At 30.5% G+C, this 26,533-nt stretch overlaps 1 protein-coding gene across 1 annotated transcript; it reads right to left on the reverse strand.

The window, feature by feature from the left end:
* On the reverse strand, positions 1-26,533 carry LOC101901048 (uncharacterized). The gene is made up of 3 exons (XM_059121183.1): positions 26,376-26,533; positions 14,483-14,627; positions 1-579 (listed from the first exon to the last, which is right to left on the reverse strand). Exons 2-3 carry the CDS (start codon positions 14,625-14,627, stop codon positions 17-19), a joined length of 708 nt encoding a protein of 235 aa, XP_058977166.1. The 5' UTR covers positions 26,376-26,533; the 3' UTR covers positions 1-16.

A 26,533-nucleotide genomic window follows, 5' to 3' on the forward strand; every position in this document is an offset into this window, starting at 1 on the left:
TTTCCAAACTTTAACTTTATAGACGAATGCCAGGATTGGTGGCAGCCACATAACGCAACAGCTCATCGTTGTCCTCGCAAATGAAGGGCTTCTCGTGATAGCAGGCCACATCGTGCCATGCAATGCCATCGTTGTAGACATTGTTCAAAACGGACAAACACTGTTCCTTGGTCTGGTTGATGTCATATTCGGCATTGTCGGGCTGAGGACGCTTCTTGTGACCAGTCTGGGACCAGGGATTGTAACCCCAACCTTGAGGAATGCGGTTGGTGGCTTGGATCTTCTCACGGGTTGCGGACCAGAACCAACCATAAATGTTCTTAGGTTCCAAGTCGGGACGGTTTTCACAGCCATTGAAATCGCAAATACGGCCAGCGGTCCAGATGTAGGGCACATCGTTTTGTTGGATCACACGGAAGATCAAGTTGTTCTTTTCCTGGGTCTCCAAGGCAACCAAGTCCATGCAGTATTCACGGCAAATGTTGCGACCATCCAACCAATCGACTTTCTTGTTGGCCAAGGCTGGGACGTGGGTGCTCAAGAACATGTTGCGGCCGCGGTACGAGAATTCCTTGGGACCTGAAATGCAGGAAGGGAAAAAAATCAGGGTGAGTTTGGCATTTTTTATTTTTTAATTTTGATTTAAAGTAAATAAATGAATAAAAAATGAAAATAAAATAAAAAAATTAGTGAAAAATTAAAAACCCCTTAAAAAATTAAAAACAAAAAAATCTATTTTTTGGAAATAAATAAAAAACAATCTAAAAAAATCAATTCGAAAATAAAAAAAATAATAAAAATTTACATAAAATCTAAAAAAATCAATTCGAAAATTGAAAAAAAAATAAAAAATTAAAAATCCAAAAATAATAAAAATTTACATAAAATCTAAAAAAATCAATTCGAAAATTGAAAAAAAAAATAAAAAATTAAAAATCCAATTCGAAAACTAATACAAAAAAATTGAAATACAAATAATAAAAAAAAAAAAAAAATAAAAAATCAATTTTGAAAATTTAAAAAAATATTTTTGTTCAGAAAATGTTTGGTGGAAAATTCCCAAAAAATTATATTTTCCCAACCAAAAAAAAAAAAAAAATAATAATAATAAAAATTAAAAAAAGAAAATTTATTTTAAAAATAAAAAAATAAAAATCTAATTCGAAAACTATTACAAAAAAAAAGATGAAAAATCAATTCTAAAATTTTAAAAAATATTTTTTAAATTTTAAAATTTATTTTTTTGGTGGAAAATTCCCCAAAAAGTATATTTTTCCCAACCAAAAAAATAATAAAAATTAAAAAAAGAAAATTTATTTTAAAAATAAAAAAATAAAAATTCTAATTCGAAAACTATTACAAAAAAAAAAAGATTAAAAATCAATTGTGAAATTTTAAAAAATACTTTTGTTTAAAAAATTTTTGACGAAAATTTCGAAAAATATATATTTTTATGTAACCCAAACCAAAAAAAATAAATAAATAAATCAAAAAAAAAAAAAATATTTAAAATTAAATTTTTAAATTAAAACAAAAAGATAAGAAATTCTATTAAAAAAAAACAAATATATATTTTTAATGTTCATAATTGAATTTTTTGTTTCAATTTTTTAGTACTTTTTTGTGGTTTTAATTTTTACATTAACTTTTTATTTATTTATTTACTTTTTTTTTGATATTTTTGGTTTGGTTTACATAAAAAATATTCTTCCTTTGGAAATTTTCCACCCAAAAAATTCTTAACAAAAATATTTTTTAAAGTTTTAGAATTGATTTTTTATTTTATTTTTTCTTTAATTTGTTTTCGAATTTAATTTTTTTTTATTTTTAAAATTAATATTTTAATTTACGAATTATATTTAAAAAAATATATTTTTTTGTTAATTTTGGGTGGAAAATTCCCAAAAAAAAAAAGATTTTTTTATCTAACCCAAACCCCATTTTTGTCATCATCAATTTTCAAATATTATTTTCACTTTTTCTATGGCGCAAATATTATTAATGCTTGAATAATCATTTCGAGCTACGATTTGAAGGCTCTTTGTGTCTGGCTATTAAGGCTATGATGCCAATTTCAATTTCATTCATGACTTGACAATTTCAAGTAACCTCAAAAGATGTATTGAAGATAGTTTTGTTGTTGTTGTTGCTGTGAAAAGCACAACAAAGAAGAAAAACAACAACAACAAGAAAATTGTGCTGATGATGATGATAACTTGCGCAACATCACCAACATTATTATTGCTGGTGGTGGTAGCGACAGCATCATTATCAAAAAACAACAACAAAAAAACCACAACGTAAGTGTTGGCCCATTAGATCCGTTGGGGGAAAAAGCCACAATTCGCCATGGTGATGCACCTATCGTCGTAATGATTATTTCATACTTGGATGGTTTATAGGTCTTTACGAACCAAGAAAAAAACGAACAAAAAACACAAATGAAGTTAATAATTTTGCACTTCAAAAAATAGAGGTAGATGGATTGAAAACAAAAGCCAAAGGCGGTTCAGAATTGTTTTGTTTTTTTTTTTTTCGTATTCTTCTTTTGTTTTCCAAAAGACCAACAACCTTTTTCCGTTTTGCAAATTTACACAATGTTTGCCAATATTTGAACAGTAAGACGAGAAGTAGAAAAAACAACAACAGCAAAACCAACAAAAGTAAACAGCCAACAAACTTGTTTTTACAGTTGGCCAACAGCAGCATCAATTTCATTAAATCATTTGCAATACCACACGACTGCACATCTCAGTTAACACAATATCAGCAATGAGACACATGCATACAGACAGTACATATCTACGTTCGTCCGTCCAGGTTCCGTCACGTCACCTATAATTAAGCTCAACAATACTTAACATATTTAACAACAACACAAATACCATGACAAATTGTTAAACATGCCATAGAGCATTGTTGCCCACCGAAAATAAACCCAGTATTAATTGATTGAGGAAATATTTTTTTTATATTAATTAGGTCGAAAGTATTATAAAAATAACAAATTGAATAATATAAAAAATAAACAAAAAAGATGTAAAAATTGACCATTTATTCTGGTCGAAATATCCTAAAGTGGCAACTCAGATCATATATTATTTCATTGTTATTAAAAAATTATAAATGAAAAATATTTATCAAAATTAAAAAAGTAACTATTGTTTTTTGGTCGAAACATCCCAAAGTGGCAACCCAACAATTTATAACAATATTATTGAAAAATTTATAATTAAAGAAAATTTTATAAAAATTAAAAAAATATACATAAAATAATTGGCTCAAGAATTTTCAGTCGAAATATAACAAAATGGCAACCCCAACAATTTAAACACCAAATTTCACAATAAATTTATTAAATTTTTCCAAATTGTCTCAATTTTTTTTGGTCAAAAAATGGTTTCGGACAATAAAAAATTAAAATTGCCCAATTTATTTTTGGTCGTAATATTCCAAAATGGCAACCCAACAGTTTGTAATTGTATAATGTCAATAATAATAACATTCAAAAAATTTTTTTGTTTTAATTTAAAATTATTTCCAAATTGTTCCTTTTTTTGGTCGAAAAAGGCACAAGTGGCAACATGGAAAAAAATAATAGATATTAACATGAAAATCAGTGACATTAGAAATTGTCCTGCGATTTTTAGACAAAATAATAAAAATAAAAAATATTTAAAAATTACCAAGTTATATTTGGTCGAAATATTCCAAAGTGGCAACCCCAACTATTTGCAATTTCATTATTATTATTTGGGAATTTTTAATTATTTTTTTTTTTAATTTTTATAAATTTTTTTCTATTATAATTGTTAATAGAAAAAAATGTATAAAAATTAAAAAAAAAATAATTAAAAGTTCCCAAATTTTTTGGTCGTAACATCCCAAAATGGCAACCCCAACAGTTTGTAGTTTTATAATCTCAATAAAAATAACAACATTCATAACAATTTTTTCAATTTTAAATTATTTCCAAATTTTCCCATATTTTTTGGTCGAAATTGGCCTGAGTGGCAACAATATTACCTGAAAATCAGTGATATTAGAAATTGCCAAGTGATTTTTAGACAAAATAATAAAAATAAAAAATAATGAAAATTGACAAAATTATATTTTGTCGAAATATCCCAAAGTGGCAACCCCAACAATTTTTAATTTCATTATTATTAAATAAATTATAATTGAAAAAAAATAAAACAATAAATAAAATTTTTCCATTTTTTCTTTTGTTCGAATTGTTCCAAAATGGCAACCTTTTATCATTTTAAAAATAATCATAAAACATTTTTTTCAATTTTAACAAAATTTTTCAATTATTTTTGGTCTAAATGACCCAAAATGGTAATTTGAACTAAATATAATAACGAAAAAATCGGGAACACTAATTGTTTTGTATTGTCATTATATGGCAACCCTAACAAATATTTACCTACAACCAGAATTATAGGCATTGTGTCATTGTTTAAATATGTGTCATTACTCTCTGTAACACAGTAATGTACGTTGCAATACTTATGGTCCATAAGTTATGGACCATAATTAGTGAGTAATACAGAGAAAGAGAGAGAGAGAAATTAAAGAGACCCCATTCAATAGGTCAGACACAAACAGCAACTAGTTGCATATCAAGGAAAAGTTTGTTTACAAAATGTAAGGAAGGAAAAAATTGGAGGGAATGGGATTAGATTAAAGGAGAGCTCCAATGGGATATTAAGAGAAAAGGAAAGTTCATTGGTGAGAGAGAAGCTTTGGGTATTTCGGAAAGTAAGGAAGTAATGTAAATTGTGAAACAGAGAGAGAGAGTTAGTTAGAGTTTCTGTGTCAACTAATACTTCTATTAATGCATTCCAAAAACGTCATTGCAAACTTTTGTTATCTCTTTTTTCTTTTCATTCAATCCCTCACTCACTGTTTGTTGTCGTTGCCATCCATCCTAATAATGTCGTTTGTAATTATGACTTTACTAAACTCATAATTTATTTATGAATAGAAAATGGGTAAGATGAGAAGGGAGAGAGGGAGGGTATGGCAGACTGGCAGTCAAAGCACACACTTCCAAACAGCTCAGTTACCTATTAACCTGATTTTTGGAATGTTGAGCGTTTATTTTTGTTTTCATCTCACAAATAATAAAAATAAACATTGTTAATATTTACGATGCCACATAACAATCATCATCATCGCCATTCGTCGCCGTCATCGGCTTAGTTTGTTAAATGAATGTTAACAGGTCATTGGGATGCACATATTTTTCGTCTGTTTCATTTTGGAGTCATGATCTTTGGTGAGTTTTTATATAAGTGTGTGTGTGTGCGTGCCTTTTTTCAAATGACTGCACCTAACATAATTTTGTATTTCTTTATTTCGACGGCGGAATGCTATTTTATTTGATTATTATAGTTTTTTTTTTTTTTTTTTTTTTTGAAGGGGGAAATTTAATCATTTTTATATTTAAATTTATTGTAATTAGTTTGAACTTGCCTGCGGTTCAAAAAAAAAATTGGGTCAAGGTAAAAGGTTATCTTGTGCATTTTAATTGATTTTTATGGGAAGTTTGTTATAAAAATAAAGATAACTAAATATTTTTGTCTTTTAATTAAGGTTTTTACCTTTTTTGAAATGAAATATTAGGGAACTATCAAATTTGAAGGAAATATTAAAAAAAGAGGGGAATAAATAAACCTTTATTAAAAAATTATTAATGAATGAATGAAACAGAAAACTGAACACCATAAAAATAACAATTTTTTGTCCTCAATTGTTTTAATAATTTAATAAGAGTTGATATTTAATAACTTCCTATTATTAATGTAGTGCTTGTGTCTTAAGTTTTTTGTTTTATTTCACATTTTTGGCAAAATTGAAATATCAAATAACCTGTTATTTTAGACAAATGACTATTTTTATCAAATTTTAAACTGATGGTAAACTATTTTTGAAAAAAAAAAAACTAGCTTATTCCGGTTTAATAACACCGGATATCCGCTTTTGGTAATGAGGCAAATTAATGATTTTAATAATTCAAAAAACCTTTTCTATTTATAATAAACATATCAAATTAAATGAAATACGAATTTTAAATAGTTTTGATATAAATAATGTTGTGTTTGTGTCTTCAGTCTTTTTATTTGGTTTCCTAATTAGATGAAAATTTTGGTGCTTGTTTCTTAAGTCGTTTGTATTATTTTGCAATTTTGTAAATTAAATCTAATTAAATGTGTCTCAATTTAAAACTGTAATGTGAAATATCGCATAATTTGTATATAGTGTTTGTATCTTAAGTCTTTTGTTTTATTATACAATATTGGGATAATTTTCCTTAAATTCTTTTTGATCCGTTGTGGGAGAGGTACCAGAAGTAATGGCCCGATATATTCCATCTTCATACCAGATCTTGTGTTTATATAAATATTGGAACGTGCCGAGTTTGAAAGGAATCCAATGATCATTTAGCGTTTTATGGGCATTTTTGTTATTCAAAATGTTGACCCCTTTGTGGGGGAGGTACCAGAAGGAGTGGACCGATATATTCCATCTTCACGCCAGATTTGGTGTTAATAAAAATATTGGAATGTATGAGATTTGAAGAGAATCGGACACTTATTTCGCATTTTATGAGCATTTTGGTTATTCAAAATTGTGACCCCTTTGTGGGAGAGTTTCCAGAAGGAGTGGTCCGATATATTCCATCTTCACACCAGATTTTGAGTCGATAGAAATATTGAGATGTGCCGAGTTCGAAAGTAATCGGATGTTCATTTAGGGTATTATGAGCGGTTTAGTTATTCAAAATTTGAACCCCTTTGTGGGAGAGGTACCAGAAGGAGTGGTCCGATCTTTACCTTCATTATAACTGCTCTTGTGTTAATAGAAATATTGAGATGTAACAAGTCTGAATGGAATTGGATGTTAATTTCGCGTTTTATAAGCTTCATGGATATTCAAAATTTTGAACCCCTTGTGAGGGAGGTGCTAAAAGGAATGGTCAGTTCTATTCATTCTTCATGCCAGATCTTGTTTTGATAGAAATATTAAGATGTACGAAATATGAAGACAATCGAATGAGTATTTCGCATTTTATGAGAGATATAATTCTTCGAAATTTTGAACTTTGGTGGGGAAGGTACTTGATGGAGTGGGCCGATATTGTTCATTTTCGCACCTGATCCAGGACTAATAAAAAAATTAGAATTTGTAAAGTTTGAACTAAATCGGATGGCTCCTTCGTGTCCTATAAACTAAAATATTTTCTTTGAATATTTTGACTTTTTGTAGGGGAGGTACCAGAAGGAGTGATCCAATCTCACCCATCTCCGAACTCGATCTATGTTTGTTAATAATATTATGATGTACCAAGTTTGGATCAAATCTGATTCTCCCTTCGAGAGTTATCGAGACTGCCCAGATCGACTCTAAATGTCCTGAAACGGGTTTGGTCCAAACTTGGTACATCTTAATATTAAAATCAAACTTAAATCCACCAATATTGCCCGGTCCACCCCACTTATTCGATGAGGCACATTTTGTCTGTATTAAATGATATATACCCTCTGTAGCCAAGTAGCTGACGATATAAAACAATGGAATCTTTTTTTGAGAATTTAAGAAGATTTCAAAACAACCTTCCTGTTTGGTGTTTTCTATATTTTAATAATTTTCAAACGAGAACATAATCCTCAAAATCTAACTTGTAGAAACAATTGTGGAAAGCATACACTATTCGTTTGTCAATTGATGTTTCTATTTTTGGCAGAGAATAATAGATACTCTCTCTCTCTCTATCTTACACTCATGGTTACAATCCCTATGAATAAAAAATATATTTTTTTTCAATTTTTGTTATAATTTTGTATTTTTGGCCATATTTGAATAATTTATATTTTCAAACATCCGAAAAAATAATTAAACCATAACCAACATCTCCTTTAAATCATTTAAAAGAAATAGAACCTATCTCTTCTTGGGCATGAATGCTCTACGACAGAGAAGAGCAAACTTGAAAGAGAGATAATTTAAGGGAGAATTAAAATTGCATTTTTCATTGATGATAAGAGCAATTGGCATCAATTTGAACAGCCCTACTCAAAACCGTGTTCTAGAACATGAGCCGAAAAAAGAGATAATTTAAGAGAAAATTAAAATTCCTTTTTTTATATTTCACGTTTTTAAACATGAATTAATTGTTTTTAAACATGAATGTTTTTTCTAAATAATTTACAAAGCAAATGGATAAAAAATATTTGTATAAATAATGATTGAACACTGTTTTATTCTTGATTTAAATAAGCAAAGAGAAATTTGACTGGAAAGAGAAATTTTTTCTTGAACAGCGCTGGTTAAGGCTTATGTCTGTCCTAGAGCAGAGGTGAGCGAAAGAGTAAAAAAGAGATTAATTAAATGAGAAAAAATATAAAAAATCGTCATATATTTCTCTTTTGTTATTAAAGAAACAAAAGACTTAAGACACATGCTCCCGGTTTTATTTTTCAATGTATAAATGAATTTTGGGATTATGTTTCTACTATTTCCTTGTATTCTATATTCAAAATCTAATATTATCTGTTCAAAAAATCCCAATTTATTTTTTTTTAATTGGAGTATGTTTTTCTAGAAAAATTGTTAAAATATTCAAATTCGTTGAAATTCTTTGCTTGGATACATTTTTTGTCTTATATTTTGTAACCAAAAAAATCCACAATACGTGTTTCAGATTTTATTTAATTGTTGTTTGTTTTTTTTTTTAGTTCTCTAAACCACATTTATCAAACAATCCAAGACAAAGCCAACAACCACAGGAAACCACTAACAAAATCAATCTAGTTTAATGACCATCTGACCATCTGAACTGACATAACGGTAGTTGTTATTGTCTGTCCATCCATCCGTCCGTTTTTTGTTTTTCCTCTGTTTTGTTTAACAAATTAAATGCTAATTTTTTTCTTCTATTCTCCTCCTCCCCACTGCCTTTTGTTCTAATACCATAGTTAGCTAATCCAAAATCTGCCTGCTCTAAATGTGATTTAACAATTTAATTTAATTATAAATATTTATTATGAAAGACCTGTTGATAGGCAGGCTGGCAGGCAACAACCAAACCAAAATTCATTCGTTTGTGGCATTTCAAAATCCATTTCAAGAACTGGTCTAACCAGGCCAGAGGAAAAAACCCCAAAAAGCCGCAACACAACCAGATTTGGTTCAAACCACTGCAACAATTGATGTGGTCCATTTAGAAAACCAAAAAAAAAAAAATCGGAAATTTAAAAGCCACATCACAGAACTAACTATTAAATACAAAATACAGATTCTTCTTTTTTTCTTTTTTGAAATTTGAATATTTAAATTTGCACATGTGGGGGAATATTAAAAAAAAAATAGAAATAGAAACTTGAAAATTAATTTATTTTTTATGAGAATCAGCTTTTTTTGTTGCCCTCGCTCATAAATAAAACACCCCAGCTTTAATGGCATACAAAGTTAATAATTCTTTGGAAATCATTAAAACAACACTATTACAACAACAAAGACAAGAAAAATGGAGGAGAAGAAGAATTTAACAAATAAAATATTTGCTTATCAATTTGCTGTGACTCTCTGGCTCCCTGCTTCCCATAACCCCATGCGAATTGTTTTTTGCTTTTTGTAATTATTATTTTATTAGATATGGGAAGCATCGGATGGGGGAAGCAGAGGGTACTTGCATTTTTAAGTGCATGCAATTGTTTTTTTTTTTTTTTTTTCATTTTTTTTCGAAGAAGAAGAAAATTTTTCGTTGCTTTGTTCGGCACATTGTCTGTTTGCTATTAATTAGCCAAGCGGATACGGTAGTATTCACAGCGTTCCATTACAGGTGGGATTAATAGGTTTTTGGTACTGGCGTTTGGTGTTGCTGTTGTTGTTGCCGTTGTAACTTATGTAACCGTAAATGAACTCTAACACTTGGCTCACATGACGGTGATGATGATCATCGGAGGGGGGAAATAACGAACATCGACGTCCAACAAATCAAAGTGAATTTTAGAAAACAAAAGTAAAGGGAGGAGGAAGATATTGAAATGTGCCCCATAGCAACGGAGATCTTTGATGCTATTGTTGTTGTTTTTGGTATTTCCAAAGAAATACAAATTACATTGCAATCTCATGTTTGCCATAGCTTTGCTTTGGTTGTTTCTAAAATTAGTTTCGATGTTAATCGTTTTTTTTTTTTTTGGTTTTTAGAAGTGCTGGGAAGTGGAAGGAGGGTGGGGCGTACATGTCTGGCGGATATTTATTTTAACAATCTCTTAGTTACTCATCGTTGCAGCGAAAATTATTAGATATTGTGAAATCGTCTATTTTTTCCATAAAATACAAAAAGACTATAAAACGGAAAGGTTTGGAATATGTTGGCAGAGAACATAACCCAGCAGAGATATCGCACAGCAGAAGAAAAAGGGAATATTGATTTTTCAAAAAAAAAAAAAAATAAAAAATAAGAAGGGCTATTGGTGGAGGAGGTATTCGAAGAATTACATAAATGTCATCGTCAAACTTGGTAAAAATATTACCATCCATTTGATTTGCATTCCTCTTGTGAGATTATAAAAATTTCAAAATTTTGATTACTTTCTAGCTGTATAGGTCAAGATCTTAGGGAAGATTAGGTAACCCCTGCTTTTGGTTGAAATTATAAAGGCCTAGACCAAATTCATTCTCAACTTTTTTTCAAAGTTTGGGTACAAAATCACAATTTGCAAAATTTCGAGTTCGAACTTGGACTTCCTTTTATGAGGTTAATGTTTTTCAGAATTTTGCTTCGTTTGGAGCAATATTTCGCATTATCTCAGGGCAAAATAGGAGGACACCTTTCGCTTTATACATACAGGGTGAGATGGAAAAAACTGCAATCAACTTCAGACTGCTGTCATTTCTAAGCAACTCGTCCGAAAGCTGTTAAAATTATTCCAGTCACAGCTCATTATATTGTTTACAAGCCTACAAAAGCATGTTGGTAAGAATTTTCCAGAAAAAAAGTTATTCGTGGTGGAATTCAAGCGTGATAGTGTGATTTCTTTCTATTTGGCTGGAAAACCACAAGTGGCTATCGTTAGAGCACTCCAACATTTAAATGTGAATAAATATTTTGTGTCTCGTACCATTGCTCGTTACCGTGATACTGGTAGCGTAGACCGAGGTCAAGGAAGTGGACGGAAGAAAACAACGAAATCAGCAGAAATGATTCGAAAAATGCAAAGAAGCGACTTGATCGAAACCCGCGTCGCAGTGGCCGAAAAATGGCTCGTGAGCTGAACATATCGCCATATTCCTCGGCGTAAAGCCATTGAAATTCCAAAAAGGGCAAGAACATACACCGTTACAGAAAGGAAATAGACCCAAAAGAGCTAAAGAGTTGCTTCTCTTGGCCGAAAGTGGTGAACTGCCGATTTTCGATTTTCTCCGATGAGAAAACATTCGTTGTTCAGCAGTTTCTAAACAAACAAAATGATCGTGTTTACTTGCCATAGAGGTCAGCTGAAAATGTGACCTTCGGTTGGCCACCAGAACTCAAGCGCCGGCCATGGTGTTGGTGATGTGGGCCGCCATAACAGCCGATGGTCGCTCTCCGCTCAGAATAAATGCTGAATATTATCGCGAAAATATTCTGGAGAGTGTAATAAAGCCTTGGGCATGCAAACATTTGGCCGCAGACCTTGGACATTCCAACAGGACTCAGCACCATCGCACTCAGAATGCGCCACCCAAGAATGGTTACAAAATGAGGTTCTTCCTCGCTTCATTTCCTGCCCACAATGGCCATCAAAATCTCCGGATGACAATCCGTTGGACTATTGTGTCTGTAGTATTTTGGAAAGCAAGGTTGGCACTAAAAAATACCAAAGTGTCGATCACTTCAAGCAAGAGCTTCGCCGGAAATGGGCATAAATACCGCAGAGCAACATTCGGGCAGCGTGTGACGATTTCATTGGCTATTTGAAGGCCATAATTCGTGCCAAAGGTGACCAATTCGAACAAATCTAAAGTTATTCTAAACACGCTACACATGCCTTCAATGAAAGTAATTCTCTCTGCACTTTCAATGAAAACAATTGATAAACAATGTAATTAGAAATTTAAAAAATGGGAGGACCTAAAAGCGTGACTCTCTGACCGGCCCATTTTACATTTGTTTACGTTACGGCTATATTTCCGTCTAATTTTTCAAAAGTTATTACAATTTTTTAATAGAAACCTCATAGGAATGCTTTTTTAGATTTCTCTTAAATAGTTTCTTGTACTCTTTTTGCTCAGTGCTGATGATAACCAAAGCTCATCACTGAATTAATATGTTTTATATGCCTCCTTATTAATTTCTTGTACTCTTTTTTGCTGGAATCTCTCTTTATTTTCTCTGTTAATAATATCAACGGTGCTCAAAACCGTGTTCTAGAACATGAACCGAAAAAAGAGATAATTTAAGAGAAAATTAAAATTCAGTTTTTCTTTATATTTTACGGTTCTATTAAATTGTTTTTAGACGCGAAATTAATTTATAAAGTAAATGGATAAATAATATTTGTATAAATAATGACTTAACACTGTTTTGTTCTTGATTTAAATAAGCAAAGAGAAATTTGACTGAAAAGAGATATTTCTTCTTGAGCACCGCTGATAACATTGATGTAAGCAGCGCTGCACAAGAAAAAATATCTCTTTCCAGTCAAATTTCTCTTTGCTTATTTAAATCAAGAAGAAAAGAGTGTTAAGTCATTATTTATACAATTATTTTTATCCATTTGGTTTATAAATTATTTAGGCAAATATTCATGTTTAAAGACAATTAAATGGAATCGTAAAATATAAAGAAAAACGGAATTTTAATTTTCTCTTAAATTATCTCTTTTTTCGGCTCATGTTTTAGAACACGGTTTTGAGCAGGGCTGCTAAATAAATATATTTTACATGCCTCGTAGTTAATTTCTTGTACTCTTTTTTGCTCGAATCTCTCTTTATTTTCTCTGACATAACATATATCTCTTAAATATTTAAAAAAAAGGTTTTTTTGGTATGTTTGCCTTATTTATTTTATGATTAGACATCATAAACTAATAAAATATTGTACAACTTGAATTTTATTACAAAAATTAATGGGAAAATCTAAAATAGAAACCATTGTTGAAAATTGGTCATATATGCCTGTTTTTTTGATGTTTTAGTGATGTCAGAGAATAAGAGACAAGTGCATTAATGTCCATCTATGACGTGAAGCTTTTTACTATGTTATTTAATATTATTGTATTGTATTGTTTTTTTTTTTTTTTTTTTTTTTTGCAAAATGGTCAGGCTTTATCCCTTTATTGTTGTTTTTATAAAAACAACGTTTGTTTATTAGTGGAGAAAGATGGTAATGTTTACCAGGGGCCTTTTGAGACCTCTCTTAAATCATTTGTTGTACTCTTTTTAATGTTTTCACGCCTAATATTGCTAGTTTCCTTTTGAAAATAAAATTGTACAATTGATAACTGACCGACCTCACTCTCAAATACCTTACCATACCTCACCAAGACTATTTCTTCTAGTCTTTTGGCTACGTGCACGTATTTCAATTATTTTCCTATTAAGGAAAAATTGTTTACAAATTGAATAGACTGGTTTTCTATTTTTGTTTCTGTTTTGTTTGCCATTGTCGTTAGCATTTCAATGACATTTGCATTTGTAATTAGTGAAAATAGTTAAACACACACTTTTGCCTTAGGCATACAAGTACATACATATGTACATACATTGCAGAAGAGTAGTCGCTGTAGACAATTTAAATGTCATTCTTAAGACAAGGTGAAACTACGATGTGAAGCATGCCAAGAAAAAATAGTGTAGAAATCATTACTAGCCAGAATAGGAAATTGCACGTTTGTTTTGAAAAAATGAAATTGACAATGAATGTGACGAGTTTGAAAGAGAATTTAATAGGCTTTTTGGGTTGTTGGGTAGTTGACAATTGGATGTTGTTACTCTTCCAATTTCAAATACCCACAGCCAAAGAGAGGGATTGCCTAATTTTACAGAAACAATTTTAAGGGACTTGGACAAATTAATTCAAATTAAAATTAGAAAAATATCAACTTTTTAAATTTGAAAAATTAAAAAAAAATATATATTCCAAAAAGTTAAAAAATTCATCCAAAATTGCATTTTTATAGGCCTATATTAGGATATCTATTCCGAATAAGGCAAACAACCTGTGGCTCTATTTTATCGAAGAAATAGAAATAATATTTTGTTTTTTTTTTTTTTTTTTTTTTTTATTTTGACCGATTCCTCGCCAATATATTTTTAAGAGCAAGAGCAGAATAGGATCTAAATTTTTGTATGCTTAGTTTTTTTTGGCTACAGGTATTTTATTTATATTTAATTTCACTTTATTTCTAACTTCATAATATCGAAACAAATTCCCCCTTTCATTTAAAATGTATTATAAAAAATATTCTTTAACATAAATACTTACGGTTGGCACATTTGGCAGGGTTGGGCAGTGACAAAAATCTGCCTGGTTTTGTGGAGGTGGTGGTGGTACCTCTGGCTTGACTAATGGCAGGTTCAGCATAGGATGCTGCCACACAGAATGCAGCTAATACCAAGGTGACTTTCATCTGCAAAGGAGAGAAAAAAAAAAACAAAAAATTAATATCAAAGTATTAATTAGATATTCACATTAACTTCAATTCACGCAAACAACAACAACAACACTTTGAAAAATATGTACGAAAATTAAATATTGGAAAACCCGGCTTTTGAATACCCAATGCACTACTCAATGCAGTAATTCCTTTCGAAGACAAAATATAACATTTGTGCCTTAAGTCTTTTAGTGTTTGGCTCTCTTATAAATCTCTAGAATTTCTTTTATTTAAAATGAATGAAAACAGAGAGAGATCTAGAAATGTTATTCCCATTGATATATCGATTCCAATATTTTTTTTATCTCAGCCACTTTCATCTCGTTTTTATGCCTCTCCAATGGAGAGTGCAAATAAACATAAGGTGCTGTTTCTTAAGTCTTGTATTATTATGAAGTGAACATTTTCAGAAATTAAACTCCTGTAATGGGAACAAAATAGAAATAAGGAGAGAGATGTAGCTAGAAATGTAGTTGAAGAGCAGCGGTGCTCAAGAAGAAATACCTCTTTTCAGTCAAATGTCTCTTTGCTTATTTAAATCAAGAACAAAACAGTGTTAAGTCATTATTTATAGAAATATTTTTTATCCATTTGCTTTATAAATTATTTTGGCAAGCATTCGTGTTCAAAAACAATTAAATAGAACCGTAAAATATAAAGAAAAACAGAATTTTAATTTTCTCTCAAATTATATCTTTTTTCTCTTCATGTTCTAGAACACGGTTTTGAGCACCGCTGTTGAAGAGAGGCCTAGCATAATATTTACTCCACAGCTGCACAAGAACAAGAGCTCTCTCTCTCTCTTCAGTCTAATTTCTCTTAGTTCTTTTAAATATCTCTTCTATAACTTTAAAAATTGTCATATATTGTATATTGTGAATAACAGTTGTCAAACAAGTATGAGAGAGTATTAATTAGAGAGTAGTGTCGTCTTATCACAGATCGAGGCTGCTCAAAACCAAGAGCTCTATCGTCAGTCTTATTTCTCTTAGTTATTTTAAAATCATCAACAAACCAAGTCTGAATGGAAACGGACGTTATTTTCGCGTTTTGTGAGCTGCATGGCTACTCAAAATTTTGACCCTTTGTGGGCGAGGTGCCATCTTCACGCCAGACCTTAGGTTAATAAAAAAATTATGAAGTGTGTAATTTGAAGAGAACCGGATGCTTATTTTGGATTTTATGAAACGTTTTGTTTGTTCAAAATGTTGACCCTTTGTGGAGGAGGTACCGGAAGGAATAGCTCGATCTTTATAACAGATCTTGTGTTCATAGAAATATTGAGATGTGCCAAGTCTGAATGGAATCGAATGTTAATTCCGTGTTTTATGAGCTTCATGAATTTTCAAAATTTTGAACCTTTTGTGTGGGAGGTACCAGAAGGAGTGGACCAATATTTTCCATTTTCACGCCAGACCTTGGAGTAAGGAATATATTGTGATTTGTGTAATTTAAAGACAATCGGAATCTTACATCACATTTTAAAAGAGTTATAATTATTCAAAATTTTGTCCCTTTGTAGGGGGGGGGGGGGGGGTACTTGATGGAATGGAATGGAATTGTATATTTTCGCACCTGATGCAAATTTTGGGATTTGCAAGGTAAGAGCAAAATCGGATTATATTTTCTCTTTCTGTGCAGTAAATTATTTTCTTTGAAAATATTGACATTTTGTGTGAGAGGTACCAGAAGGAGTGGACCTATATTGCCCATCTCTGAACTAGATTTAAGTTTGACAATAATATTACGGTGTACCAAGGTTGGGTCAGATTGAATACTCCATTCGAGAGTTATCGTGCTCATCAGCCAGCCAGACAGACGGACGGACATCGAAATGGATTTGGTCCAAAGAGATCTAGGGTCTAAAACCGTTATTTCGTTATTTATTTATCGAGATTATCTCATTTTTTTTTTCATTTTTCTGAACGCCTAGAGCAGCGGTACTCAAGAAAAAATATCTCTTTACAGTCAAATTTCTCTTTGCTTATTTAAATCAAGAACAAAACAGTGTTAAGTCATTATTTATAGAAATATTTTTTATCCATTTGCTTTATTAATTATTTTGGCAAACATTCGTGTTTAAAAACAATTAAATAGAACCGTAAGAAAAACAGAATTTTATTTTTCTCTTAAATTGTCTCTTTTTTCGGTTCATGTTCTAGAACACGGTTTTGAGCAGGGCTGGCCTAGAGTTTATTTCATTTCTTTAAGATAAGATGGGTAAAATAAGAGAGGGAGAGAGAGAAATACATTGAAATTGAATGCATATAGACATATCATCTCAGAGCATATTTCTATCTCCAGGAACTTAGAGTGTTTGTTTCTTAAGAAGTTTGTTAGAATAAGATTTTATCTATTATAGAGAGGGAGATAGAGAGAAATCAATAAAAATCAGAGTTAGAGGAAATTTCCCATTTCCATTAAAAATTCAAATTTTCTTCAAAAAATTATATTTTTGATAATACATTCAGCAATGCCACTCGATTTTTATTCCATAAAAAAGGCCGGATTTCTTTATCTCTGCAATAAATCTCAGTGTAACTCAGCCACTAAATATGCAAATTTGGGATGGGAATTTTTTGGGTTGCTTCTTCATTTTACTTGTTAACAAGAAAATAACCTCGCCAATCATTTTAATAATCAGTTTATGAAGGTGAAGCATCTATGAAAAAAAACTACACCACCAAACCAAAAATCTGGTAAAGAGGTGCTAATAAAAACCGGCAATAACAAAAACTCAGTCATATTTCCGTTTCAAATTAGTTTTTGGGGTTTTCTTTCAATGCCTGGTCAAAGCACCTGTTGCTGATGAGATAATAGAAATGATAAACGATGTTGATGAATAGAAAAAACGAACTAAGCTTGTCGTAGGGCATGGTTGGCTTCTTTGTTTGTTTTTTCAAAGCCCAATGCCGGCCACAGCAAACATGCAGGCTGGCAGGCAAATCAAAGCTCTATTAAAAATGCAATGTATGCGTGTTCCATCGAAGTTTACGCATTGGAATTAACAACATCATCGTCATTCACAAGGCACCATCACCATCATCATCGGCAGCAGAAGTAGTATTATCATCATTGCTTTTGGCCTTATTGTAAAAGTTAACGTTTGGCTACTGCTGCTGCTGCCGCCGTCGTTGCTGCTGCTGCTTCTTCTTCTTCTTGATCATCTTTTTTCCATTAAATACTAATAGCATTTGTAGGGGTTTTTGTGTCAAGGATGTTTTTATAACCGGTTAAGTGTTTTGTTATTTACAATATTGGCAACAGTAACCAGACAGACGGATTTGTTGCTGCTGTTATTGGAGGAGAAACAGCAGCAACGGCCAGAGAAGAAGCTCCAGTGGCGCTTCTTTGGCTATTGGAAGGCAAATTACATTACACGCTTAACCGGCAAGAAGAGGCTCTGGCACCAATACTGTTTCTTGATAATGTCGGTTTTTTTTTTGCTTGTCGACTTTTTTTTTGTTTTGTTTTTGGTATGCCATTCATGTTTAACCTCTACTTGGACACATTGGTCGGTCTGTCCACATACTGGGCCCATCGATTGACAGCAATGGTCGTCGGCCTTTTGTATCACATTATTTGCTGTGGCCATGTGTGTATGGCTGAAGAATTTTAATTTCAAGTTTTTTTTGCTGTTGTTGCTGCTATTACAAGGTGGACAATCCAATTGGATTTTGACAAGACTGTGACACCCAAAGTGACCTCTAAAATTTTATTTTAATATATTCATGCGTTGAGGAAGAGCAGTTACCGAGGGAGGGGTGGGGGTTAACAAACGACATTATAAATGTCATGTAATTGTATCGTTGATCAAAGTTTAACGTTAAACGTATGTGATCAGGACCAGATCAGCCGGTAAGCTAGGCCCATCAAGTTGTGGATGTGTAAGTACCGCATAAATTTAACAGGCCTTAATGTAATTCAGCGTAACGTCAGAAGGGCATATGGAAATTATTTATTGGGAATTTTTTGGAATATGAAATTTTTATATATTTTTGAAGGGGTTATGGAAAATTTTGTGGGATATTTTGGACATAAAATATAAAATATTTTTAAAAAGTGCATAAGTATCCTACACACAAATATATTTTTGGAAGAGTAAGAGAACTAGTGAGAGAGGTGGCAAAAAATTGTCTATTTCAGTAAACCGCAAGCAGTATTGTTTCTTAAGTCTTTTGATAAGAGGACAAACATTTTAAATGCAGAGAGAGGGAGAGAAGAAAAAATGTAGCGGACCAAGAGAGCTATCTTTAAATATTATTCGCATTGACTTGCCAATTATCATCATAACCAGGATGTGCTTTCTTCTTAGATCATTTGTTAGAACAGAAAACTCTCATAAATAGTCTCTATTGGAGATGTAAAAAAACACATTACCTACTAAAATCTCCTAAAAGGAGGCAGAGAAGTGGTATTCTTAAATTCAGAATCTAAATCAGAGCTGTTCAAAAACAAGAGCTCCCTCATTTATTATAAAATTTAAGAGAAATTAGACTGGCGGGAGAGCTCTTTGGTCATTAGAAATTTTCAGTGCTTTTTTCCCAAGTCTTTGGTTTGTAGATATTCAATATTTTAGTGGAAATAAGATGAGAGTTATCTTACAGTAAGAGAAAGAAAGAGGGAGAGACACATGAGGACCAAACTCTAACTGAGAAGTCATTTCGCATAGTCATTGGTCTTAAAGGAAAGTAAATCAATTTAAATGGTAGGAGAAATTGAGAGAGAGACTGTTTTATCAGCGGTGCTCAAGAAAAAATACCTCTTTTCAGTCAAATTTCTCTTTTCTTATTTAAATCAAGAACAAAACAGTGTTAAGTCATTATTTATAAAAATATTATTTATCCATTTGCTTTATAAATTAATTTGGCAAACATTCGTGTCTAAAAACAATTTAATAGAACCGTAAAATATAAAGAAAAACAGAATTTTAATGTTCTCTTTTTCTCTCTTTTTTCGGATCGTGTTCTAGAACACGGTTTTGAGTAGGATTGATTAAAGTACACCCTTGTGCAAATTAAGGGAGAGAAGAGAGAACAAGAGTCAGGAAATCTATTTGTGGGATGATACTTATTCTGCTAAATTTGAGCTGTCCAAAAAAAAGAGCTTTCTCGACTTTGAAATACCTAATAATTAATTAATCTCAGGTGATTTTAATTAGAAAATAGACAAATGGTAATTGATCATTTTTTTTTAAATTTGACAGGTTCTTGGATGTAATGTGAGAGTTCGAATTTCAATATCAAATCAATTATTTTATTTTTTTTTTTTTTTGTAATAATTTAAATTCTCTTAATTTGTTTATCAAATTTATTCTAAAAATGAATTAGTCTTGATATGAAATTATTTTTTATTTGGAATAGATTTCAATAAATCATATTTGCCATATCTATATCTCATTTTCCAATCTATGAACAGACGGTGCTTGTTTCTTTAGTTTTCTCATCCCAAGAAATGCACATAATCCACATTTCTCCGGCAATGAGACTAAAATTCTCTTTGATTCTAATTTCTTTAGGTCTTTTAAATCATCAACAAATAAGCGTAAAAAATATTATTTATATCTTGGTAAACATTCGAGTTAAAAAACAATTGAAATGAAGAAAAATAGTTTTTTTGTTTTCTCTTAAATTATCACATTTTTGGACAACGAGACTGAGGGAGCAGTTGGTGTTTGTTGCTTAAGTCTTTTATTAAAGTATACTTTTGTATAAGTTAAGAGATAGAGAGAGAGAAAGTCAGGAAGTCTATTTGCGAGATGATATTTCTTCTTCAGTAAAAGCTATTACCAGTAAATAGGGCGGGAGGCGAATTTATAAAGAGATGATGATTCTAACCATAAGTTTTACAATGTTTGTGTCTTAAGTCTTTGTTTTCATGAGAACAAAAAATATTCGGAGAGTTCTCTTATCATTTATATAGTAACGATAAATTACAAGGGATGAGAGAAAATTATGAGCGAAATATCGAATTTTTGATATTTTTGTTTAAAAAGGTTGAAATAAATGGCAAAATCCAATTTTAATTTTTTCTTAAACAATCCCATTATATTATTTTGCTCTGCTCTGCACTAAAGTAACAAAGTTACAGAGAAGGTAGTGAGAAAGAGACAGATATCCCATTGCAATTAATGGTTGCTTCAAGTGCTTGTGTCTTAAGTCTTTGGTCATGACACGACTTAAGACACAACAACATGTCTCTGGCCATGAGAGGAAAATTCTCTTAATGTTGTATTTATTTATCATTACTAACTTGGGAAGAGTTATTTGTAATGAAATAAGCTCTCCCTCTCTCTTTTACCAATGTTTCTCTTTATAAAATACATTGAAATTCCAAAGACTTAAGACACAAGAGTTCTATACACAATGAGGCATTGTATCTCCTCTTTGTATAGCATACTTTTAGGTAAGTTTTCTAACGTTTTTGAAATACAAGCAGTTTTTGATGACTGAGATTCTAGTTCAAGGGATTTTTTTTAATATGAAACTAGAAAAATATTTTCTTTTGTTAGAAAAATTTGAAAGAAATTAATAAAATATTTTATTTAGGAATAATTTGAAAATATTTTTTTTTGGTCATGAAGATTAAAAAATCAACATACCATATTAAAAAAATTGGTAATTATTTTGGGAATTGCTGTGAGTCATTGCATGGTTGTATCTATCAATGAAATGTCCATCAAAAACTATCAGTAATTGATTGATATTCTTAACTTGTCCATCAATATTACTCACTTAAAAACCCATAGCTAATATTTCTTAGCCTCTCTAGAAGCTTCTTTAAATTCTAAACATTGTTGGCAACTGGGAATACCATTAATAACAAATCAAAAAAAAAGAGAAACATTAACAATAATTCCCAACGTTTTTTTACAAATTTGGCAATGCCATTTTTTAAAACATTTTAAACATTGTATATTTCAGTGTCACTGTCAATCAAAAATAGAAAAAAAATCTAAACTTATCAAATGTACGACTATCAACTACATTTGTTTCTTCGGATTTTTTTTGCTTTGTGAAGACCAACATCAAATTAATTCATTAATAATAAAAAATGGAATTTATTGTTTTTTTTTTTTTTTTTGATATTTGATTGGTGCTGCTGCTAACGCACAATTAATAATTAAGATACTAATATTAAATCAATGAAATGAAGGCACAAAGTGAACACAGAAAACCAAAAACAAAACAAATAAAAGGTGTTAAAAATTAATCAGACACATAGATAGACAGATGTACATGTTTACACATACATACGATAGACAGATATCTATATGGGAATTTTTTTTGCTGCTGCTGCACATAAAAAAATATTGTTAATTAGTTTTTTTATTTCTGTTTTTGCCTTTAATTTTGAAGATTACTAATGATTTGTGTATAATTTATTATAATAATATGTGCTAATCACACACACACACATACACACAGCTATAGAAAATATTGGCTACTGATGAGGTGTATAAAACGATTTTTTTGTGGGTTACCAGTGTATTGCAGTGGACAGGTGTTTGAACTTGCTTAGAGGCCGTAATTTGATATTTGGCAGTGACATGAAGAAGACAAATGCGATGACTTTGAAATGCCCAATAATCGTCTAATTAATCTCAGGTGATTTTAATTAGAAAATAGACAAATGGTAATTGATCATTTTCGTTTCTTAAATTTGACAGATTCTTGGTGTTGGATGTGAGAGTTCAAATTTCAATATCAAATCAATTATTTAATTTTTTTTGTTTGTAATTAATAAGAGCCTTTTAATTTGTTTATCAAATTTATTTGAAAAAAAATTAATTAGACTTAGCTTGATTGATTTGAAATTAATTTATTTTATTTGGAATAGATTGCAAATAAATCATATTTGCCATTTCTATGAGAAGAGGGTTATTCATTTCATTATAATAAGACTTTATTTATTATATAAGGGTAAAGGGACCTTATATAAACAGAGAGGGAGACAGCTTATTCAAATGAGAATATAATCTCTCATTTTCTATTCTATGAACAAACGGTGCTTGTTTCTTAAGTCTTTCGTTTAAACAGCAATATGTTCTAAAGAGGAATGACATTACTCACCAAAATTCAATTACTTTCTTGTGTTTTAAGTCGTTAGTTTTGTTATCACAAGAAATACACATAATCTCTGGCAATGAGCCAAAAATAATCTTTAATTCAAAAGCACTGCTGTCTCTTAATCTCTTCGTGAGTAAAACATCAACAAACAAAAAAAATAATTTTTGAGCTTATTTTGATTAAATTTTTGCTTAAAAACGCAGTGAAGTTTTTTTTTTAAAATTCTCTTAAGAATATCTCTTTTATTATTTTGCTCACACTCTTTTCCTTTAAATAAAGGAAGGAACATAAAGGGAAAACGAAAGAAGGGAAGGAAAATTTATTTCCTAATTATTGCAGAGAGCAATAAAGAGAGAGAGTTGAGTTAATTGCAATTTTTAATTTTTATTATTATTTTTTTCTTTGAATTTGCATTTATTTATTTACCATCACGTGGAAGGAGGTTTGAACAAAGAAATTGTTAAAATTTTTTCATCTCATTCCATCTCTCATGCATCCCAGTTCCTACCATATGCCCTAGGGACATTTGTGTCTCTCTCAGTTTATTTCCAACAGGTAATACGTGAACGATTGTAAACTTTTTTCCATACTTTTAATAATTTATTTTGGGGACAATTTTAGATGCCTTTCATGTTCTGCATTAAAGAAGGCCTGAGCAAAAGAGTACAAGAAATTACTAAAGAGAAATCTTAAATTATATTTTTTCTTGAGGTTTCTTTATGTTTAATGCTTTTTGAACACAAATGTCATTTGAAATGGTACCCAAAAGAATTTTCTAAAAAAGATGTGAAAAAAAATTATAACCTTCAATTATTGCAGTTTAAGAAAAACTTGGAGAGACTTGCATGTCGCCAGGGCCTATGGCCCACTCTAATGATGAGCATTGTTGAAAGTTAACCACCAAACCACCAAATCAGATGAAACATTTATAGGAGGCTAAATTTGATTTACTTGCTTTTAGGCTGAATTCGATCGAAATCCATCCCATTTGGACGAATATTATACCTATAATGCACAATAATCCGAAAATCGGACAAAGATATATGTGGGAGCTATTAAACCGAATCCCACAAATTTCAATGGGGTTTGTCTGTGGAATCTGGAATAGGGAGAAAGATGTTTTACGAATATATTGTGGAATTTAAACTCAAAGAATAGTTCGAGTAACATTTTCTTAGATCTATTTGTAAACGAAGTATAAAAACGAAAGACTTAAGACACATGCACCCCTATGTCCAAAGAGTTGCATTGAACGGTTTGTGAAGGAGTCATAGAAGAGAAAAGAGAGTAATAAGCTATCAATAAATTATCAAATATCAAAATAATTTTTATAATGTTTTAAAAATTGGTAGAAGTATTCGTAGATGACTCTCTTGAAAATAAAATTCACAGGCATTGAAAACATTTTTTACAGCAACCCTGGCCTAGGGATTTTAATAGTACGTTTATATATATGAGGGTTAACCCACTGGATTTGGATTTAAATTGTCATATCCATTACTTTTACTTCAAATAAATCCTCTCAAAGTAGGTTAACCCTACAAAAAGTTATAACGTAAACATGGCATAAGAAGTCTAAAATTAGATTTCCTTGAAGTATTTTAATATTTTTGCAATCTAAGATTATATTCATATAAAGTAAATAATAAAGTATTGTCGTTTTAAAATAACATTTTTGATTACAAATTTAGAGAACATCTACTGAGCATAATTTAATAATGTAGCCCGAGGCAGATGTGATTGCAAACATTTCTATACATAAGTGTCTACAAAGCACCTAATTAAGTCAGCTTTTTTGTAATTCTGAAAACGTCTATATTTTTATCTGCAGCCGGAAAATAAAGGTTGCCAAAGATGGAGTAAATTTTTCCTTTTTTTTCTATAAAAGGCAGATTGAGTGATTTTTTTAATGATTAACGCTTTTAATAAAAATCAATAAATGAAGGATTTTCAATAGAAATCGTTTTGGGTTTAGGGCCAATAATTTCGAAAATATTCAAATAATTGTCTTATTTTTTATATAACGTTTCAAATTTTTACAAAATGTGTTGGTCTATTTAGAACGTGAATTTTTCTAAATTATTTTCAGAACAGTGTTGACATGTTTTTTTTTTCGGAATACCGTAGTATTTTGTTGTTTCAAAATAGTTAGGCTTAATCCAATTATTGTTATTTCTATAAAAACAACGTTTTTTTATTGGTGAAGAAAGATGACAAAAGGACAGACAAAAAGCAAGGGAACTGATGAGTATTGGAGGCTCTTTCCGAAACGTAAATTATTTTCTTTTTTTATAAAATAATTTTTATAAAATACTACTTTTTAATATAAATAAATTCTGAAATTTAGAGAATGCTCTACAGAAAAATTTAACCCATTTGAATACAACATCAAAAAATCTTAATTTTTCAATAAAGAGTGGTAGCATTAGTAGTATTTTTTCATTTATTTTTTAAATATTAAATATCAAAAAAATTTAATTTTGAAAATTCAATTCTTAAAAAATATTCTAATATTCAAAATTTATTTTTATTGAAAATGATACAAAACTGATGCTATTTCTCTTTTTTTTTCAAAATTAATTTTAATTTTTAAAACTTGTTTTCTGAATTCAAATTGTCTGCAATATCAAATATCTATAAAAATCCACCCAAATCCGGTGAATTTAAAGACCAGAATTTCAATTTTAAATTCAAATCATAAAAAGTATCACAAAAATCTTCCACTTCAAAAAACATTTATAAGAAAAATATCACCATTCCTGCTATTCGTGCAAATACACTCACATTCCCTCTTTGGAAAACTATTTATAGAACTAAAGTTCCGAATGCTATACGATTTCATAACTTGAATAAAACCAAAAAAAAAAGAAAAATCACCACTGTTTTTCACAACACTTTTCCAGCTTTGCAAAAAATATTTTAGTCGTTTGTAAGAAAAACCAAAAAAAAAAAATCAAACATGTTGCAGTTGCATCATCTGATAGTCCAACAACACCCAAGTTTTTACAATGTAATATTACTACACATGCCATCACTGAGACACACTCTCACACATATATACACAGCATGATTGACACTAATAAGTATTTGCTATTTTTTGTTACTTCTTCTTCTTCTTATTTTTCCTCCGAAGCACAGGCAGAAAATCTTCAGTTAAATGTCATTACAATTTTAGACACACTGCGAACCTGAGAAGGAAAATTTTTTTGCATTTTTGTTGGATTTCGTTTGTCTTTTTGGTTGTGATGGCTTATTTGGTTGACAGTTTTTCTTGTGATTTTTTTTCATGGTTTGGGTTTTCATTCATCTGGTGATGAAATCAAAAGACTTAGCAACAAACTTGTTTTCTGTTCTTTGAATTTCGGATTTCTTTGTGCTTAGATTTTTTTTCAACAACTTTTTTTTAAATGTTCACTTTTTTTCTCACACACATTGTCTTTTTTCAAAGGGTTCTATTCTTTTTCCAGAATTTTCTTTAATTTTTGTTTCCATTTCTTTTTTTAATTCACATTTTATTCTACGTTTTTTTAATGGTCATAGATCTCACTAAATTTCGTAGCTATAATCCATGTTACTGTTGTTGTTATTCGAGTGAGCGAATCTACTCTGTTATCCTTTTTTGAGGGGGTGATGTGCCAACTCCTTGCCTTACCTTGGATTTATCGATTCGAACGCTTTTGGGGATACTTGTCTTGTTTTTGTGGTAGTTTAAACCGGGGTTTGGCTCGACAACCAAACGCTTTAACTGGCAAACGAAAACAAAAGTCAATTGCGAGGTGCAAAGTATTTTATAGGCACTTATAATCGTAC

The sequence above is a fragment of the Musca domestica genome, unplaced genomic scaffold, assembly GCF_030504385.1.
Source record: "Musca domestica strain aabys unplaced genomic scaffold, Musca_domestica.polishedcontigs.V.1.1 19, whole genome shotgun sequence".
NCBI classification, from domain to species: domain Eukaryota; kingdom Metazoa; phylum Arthropoda; class Insecta; order Diptera; family Muscidae; genus Musca; species Musca domestica.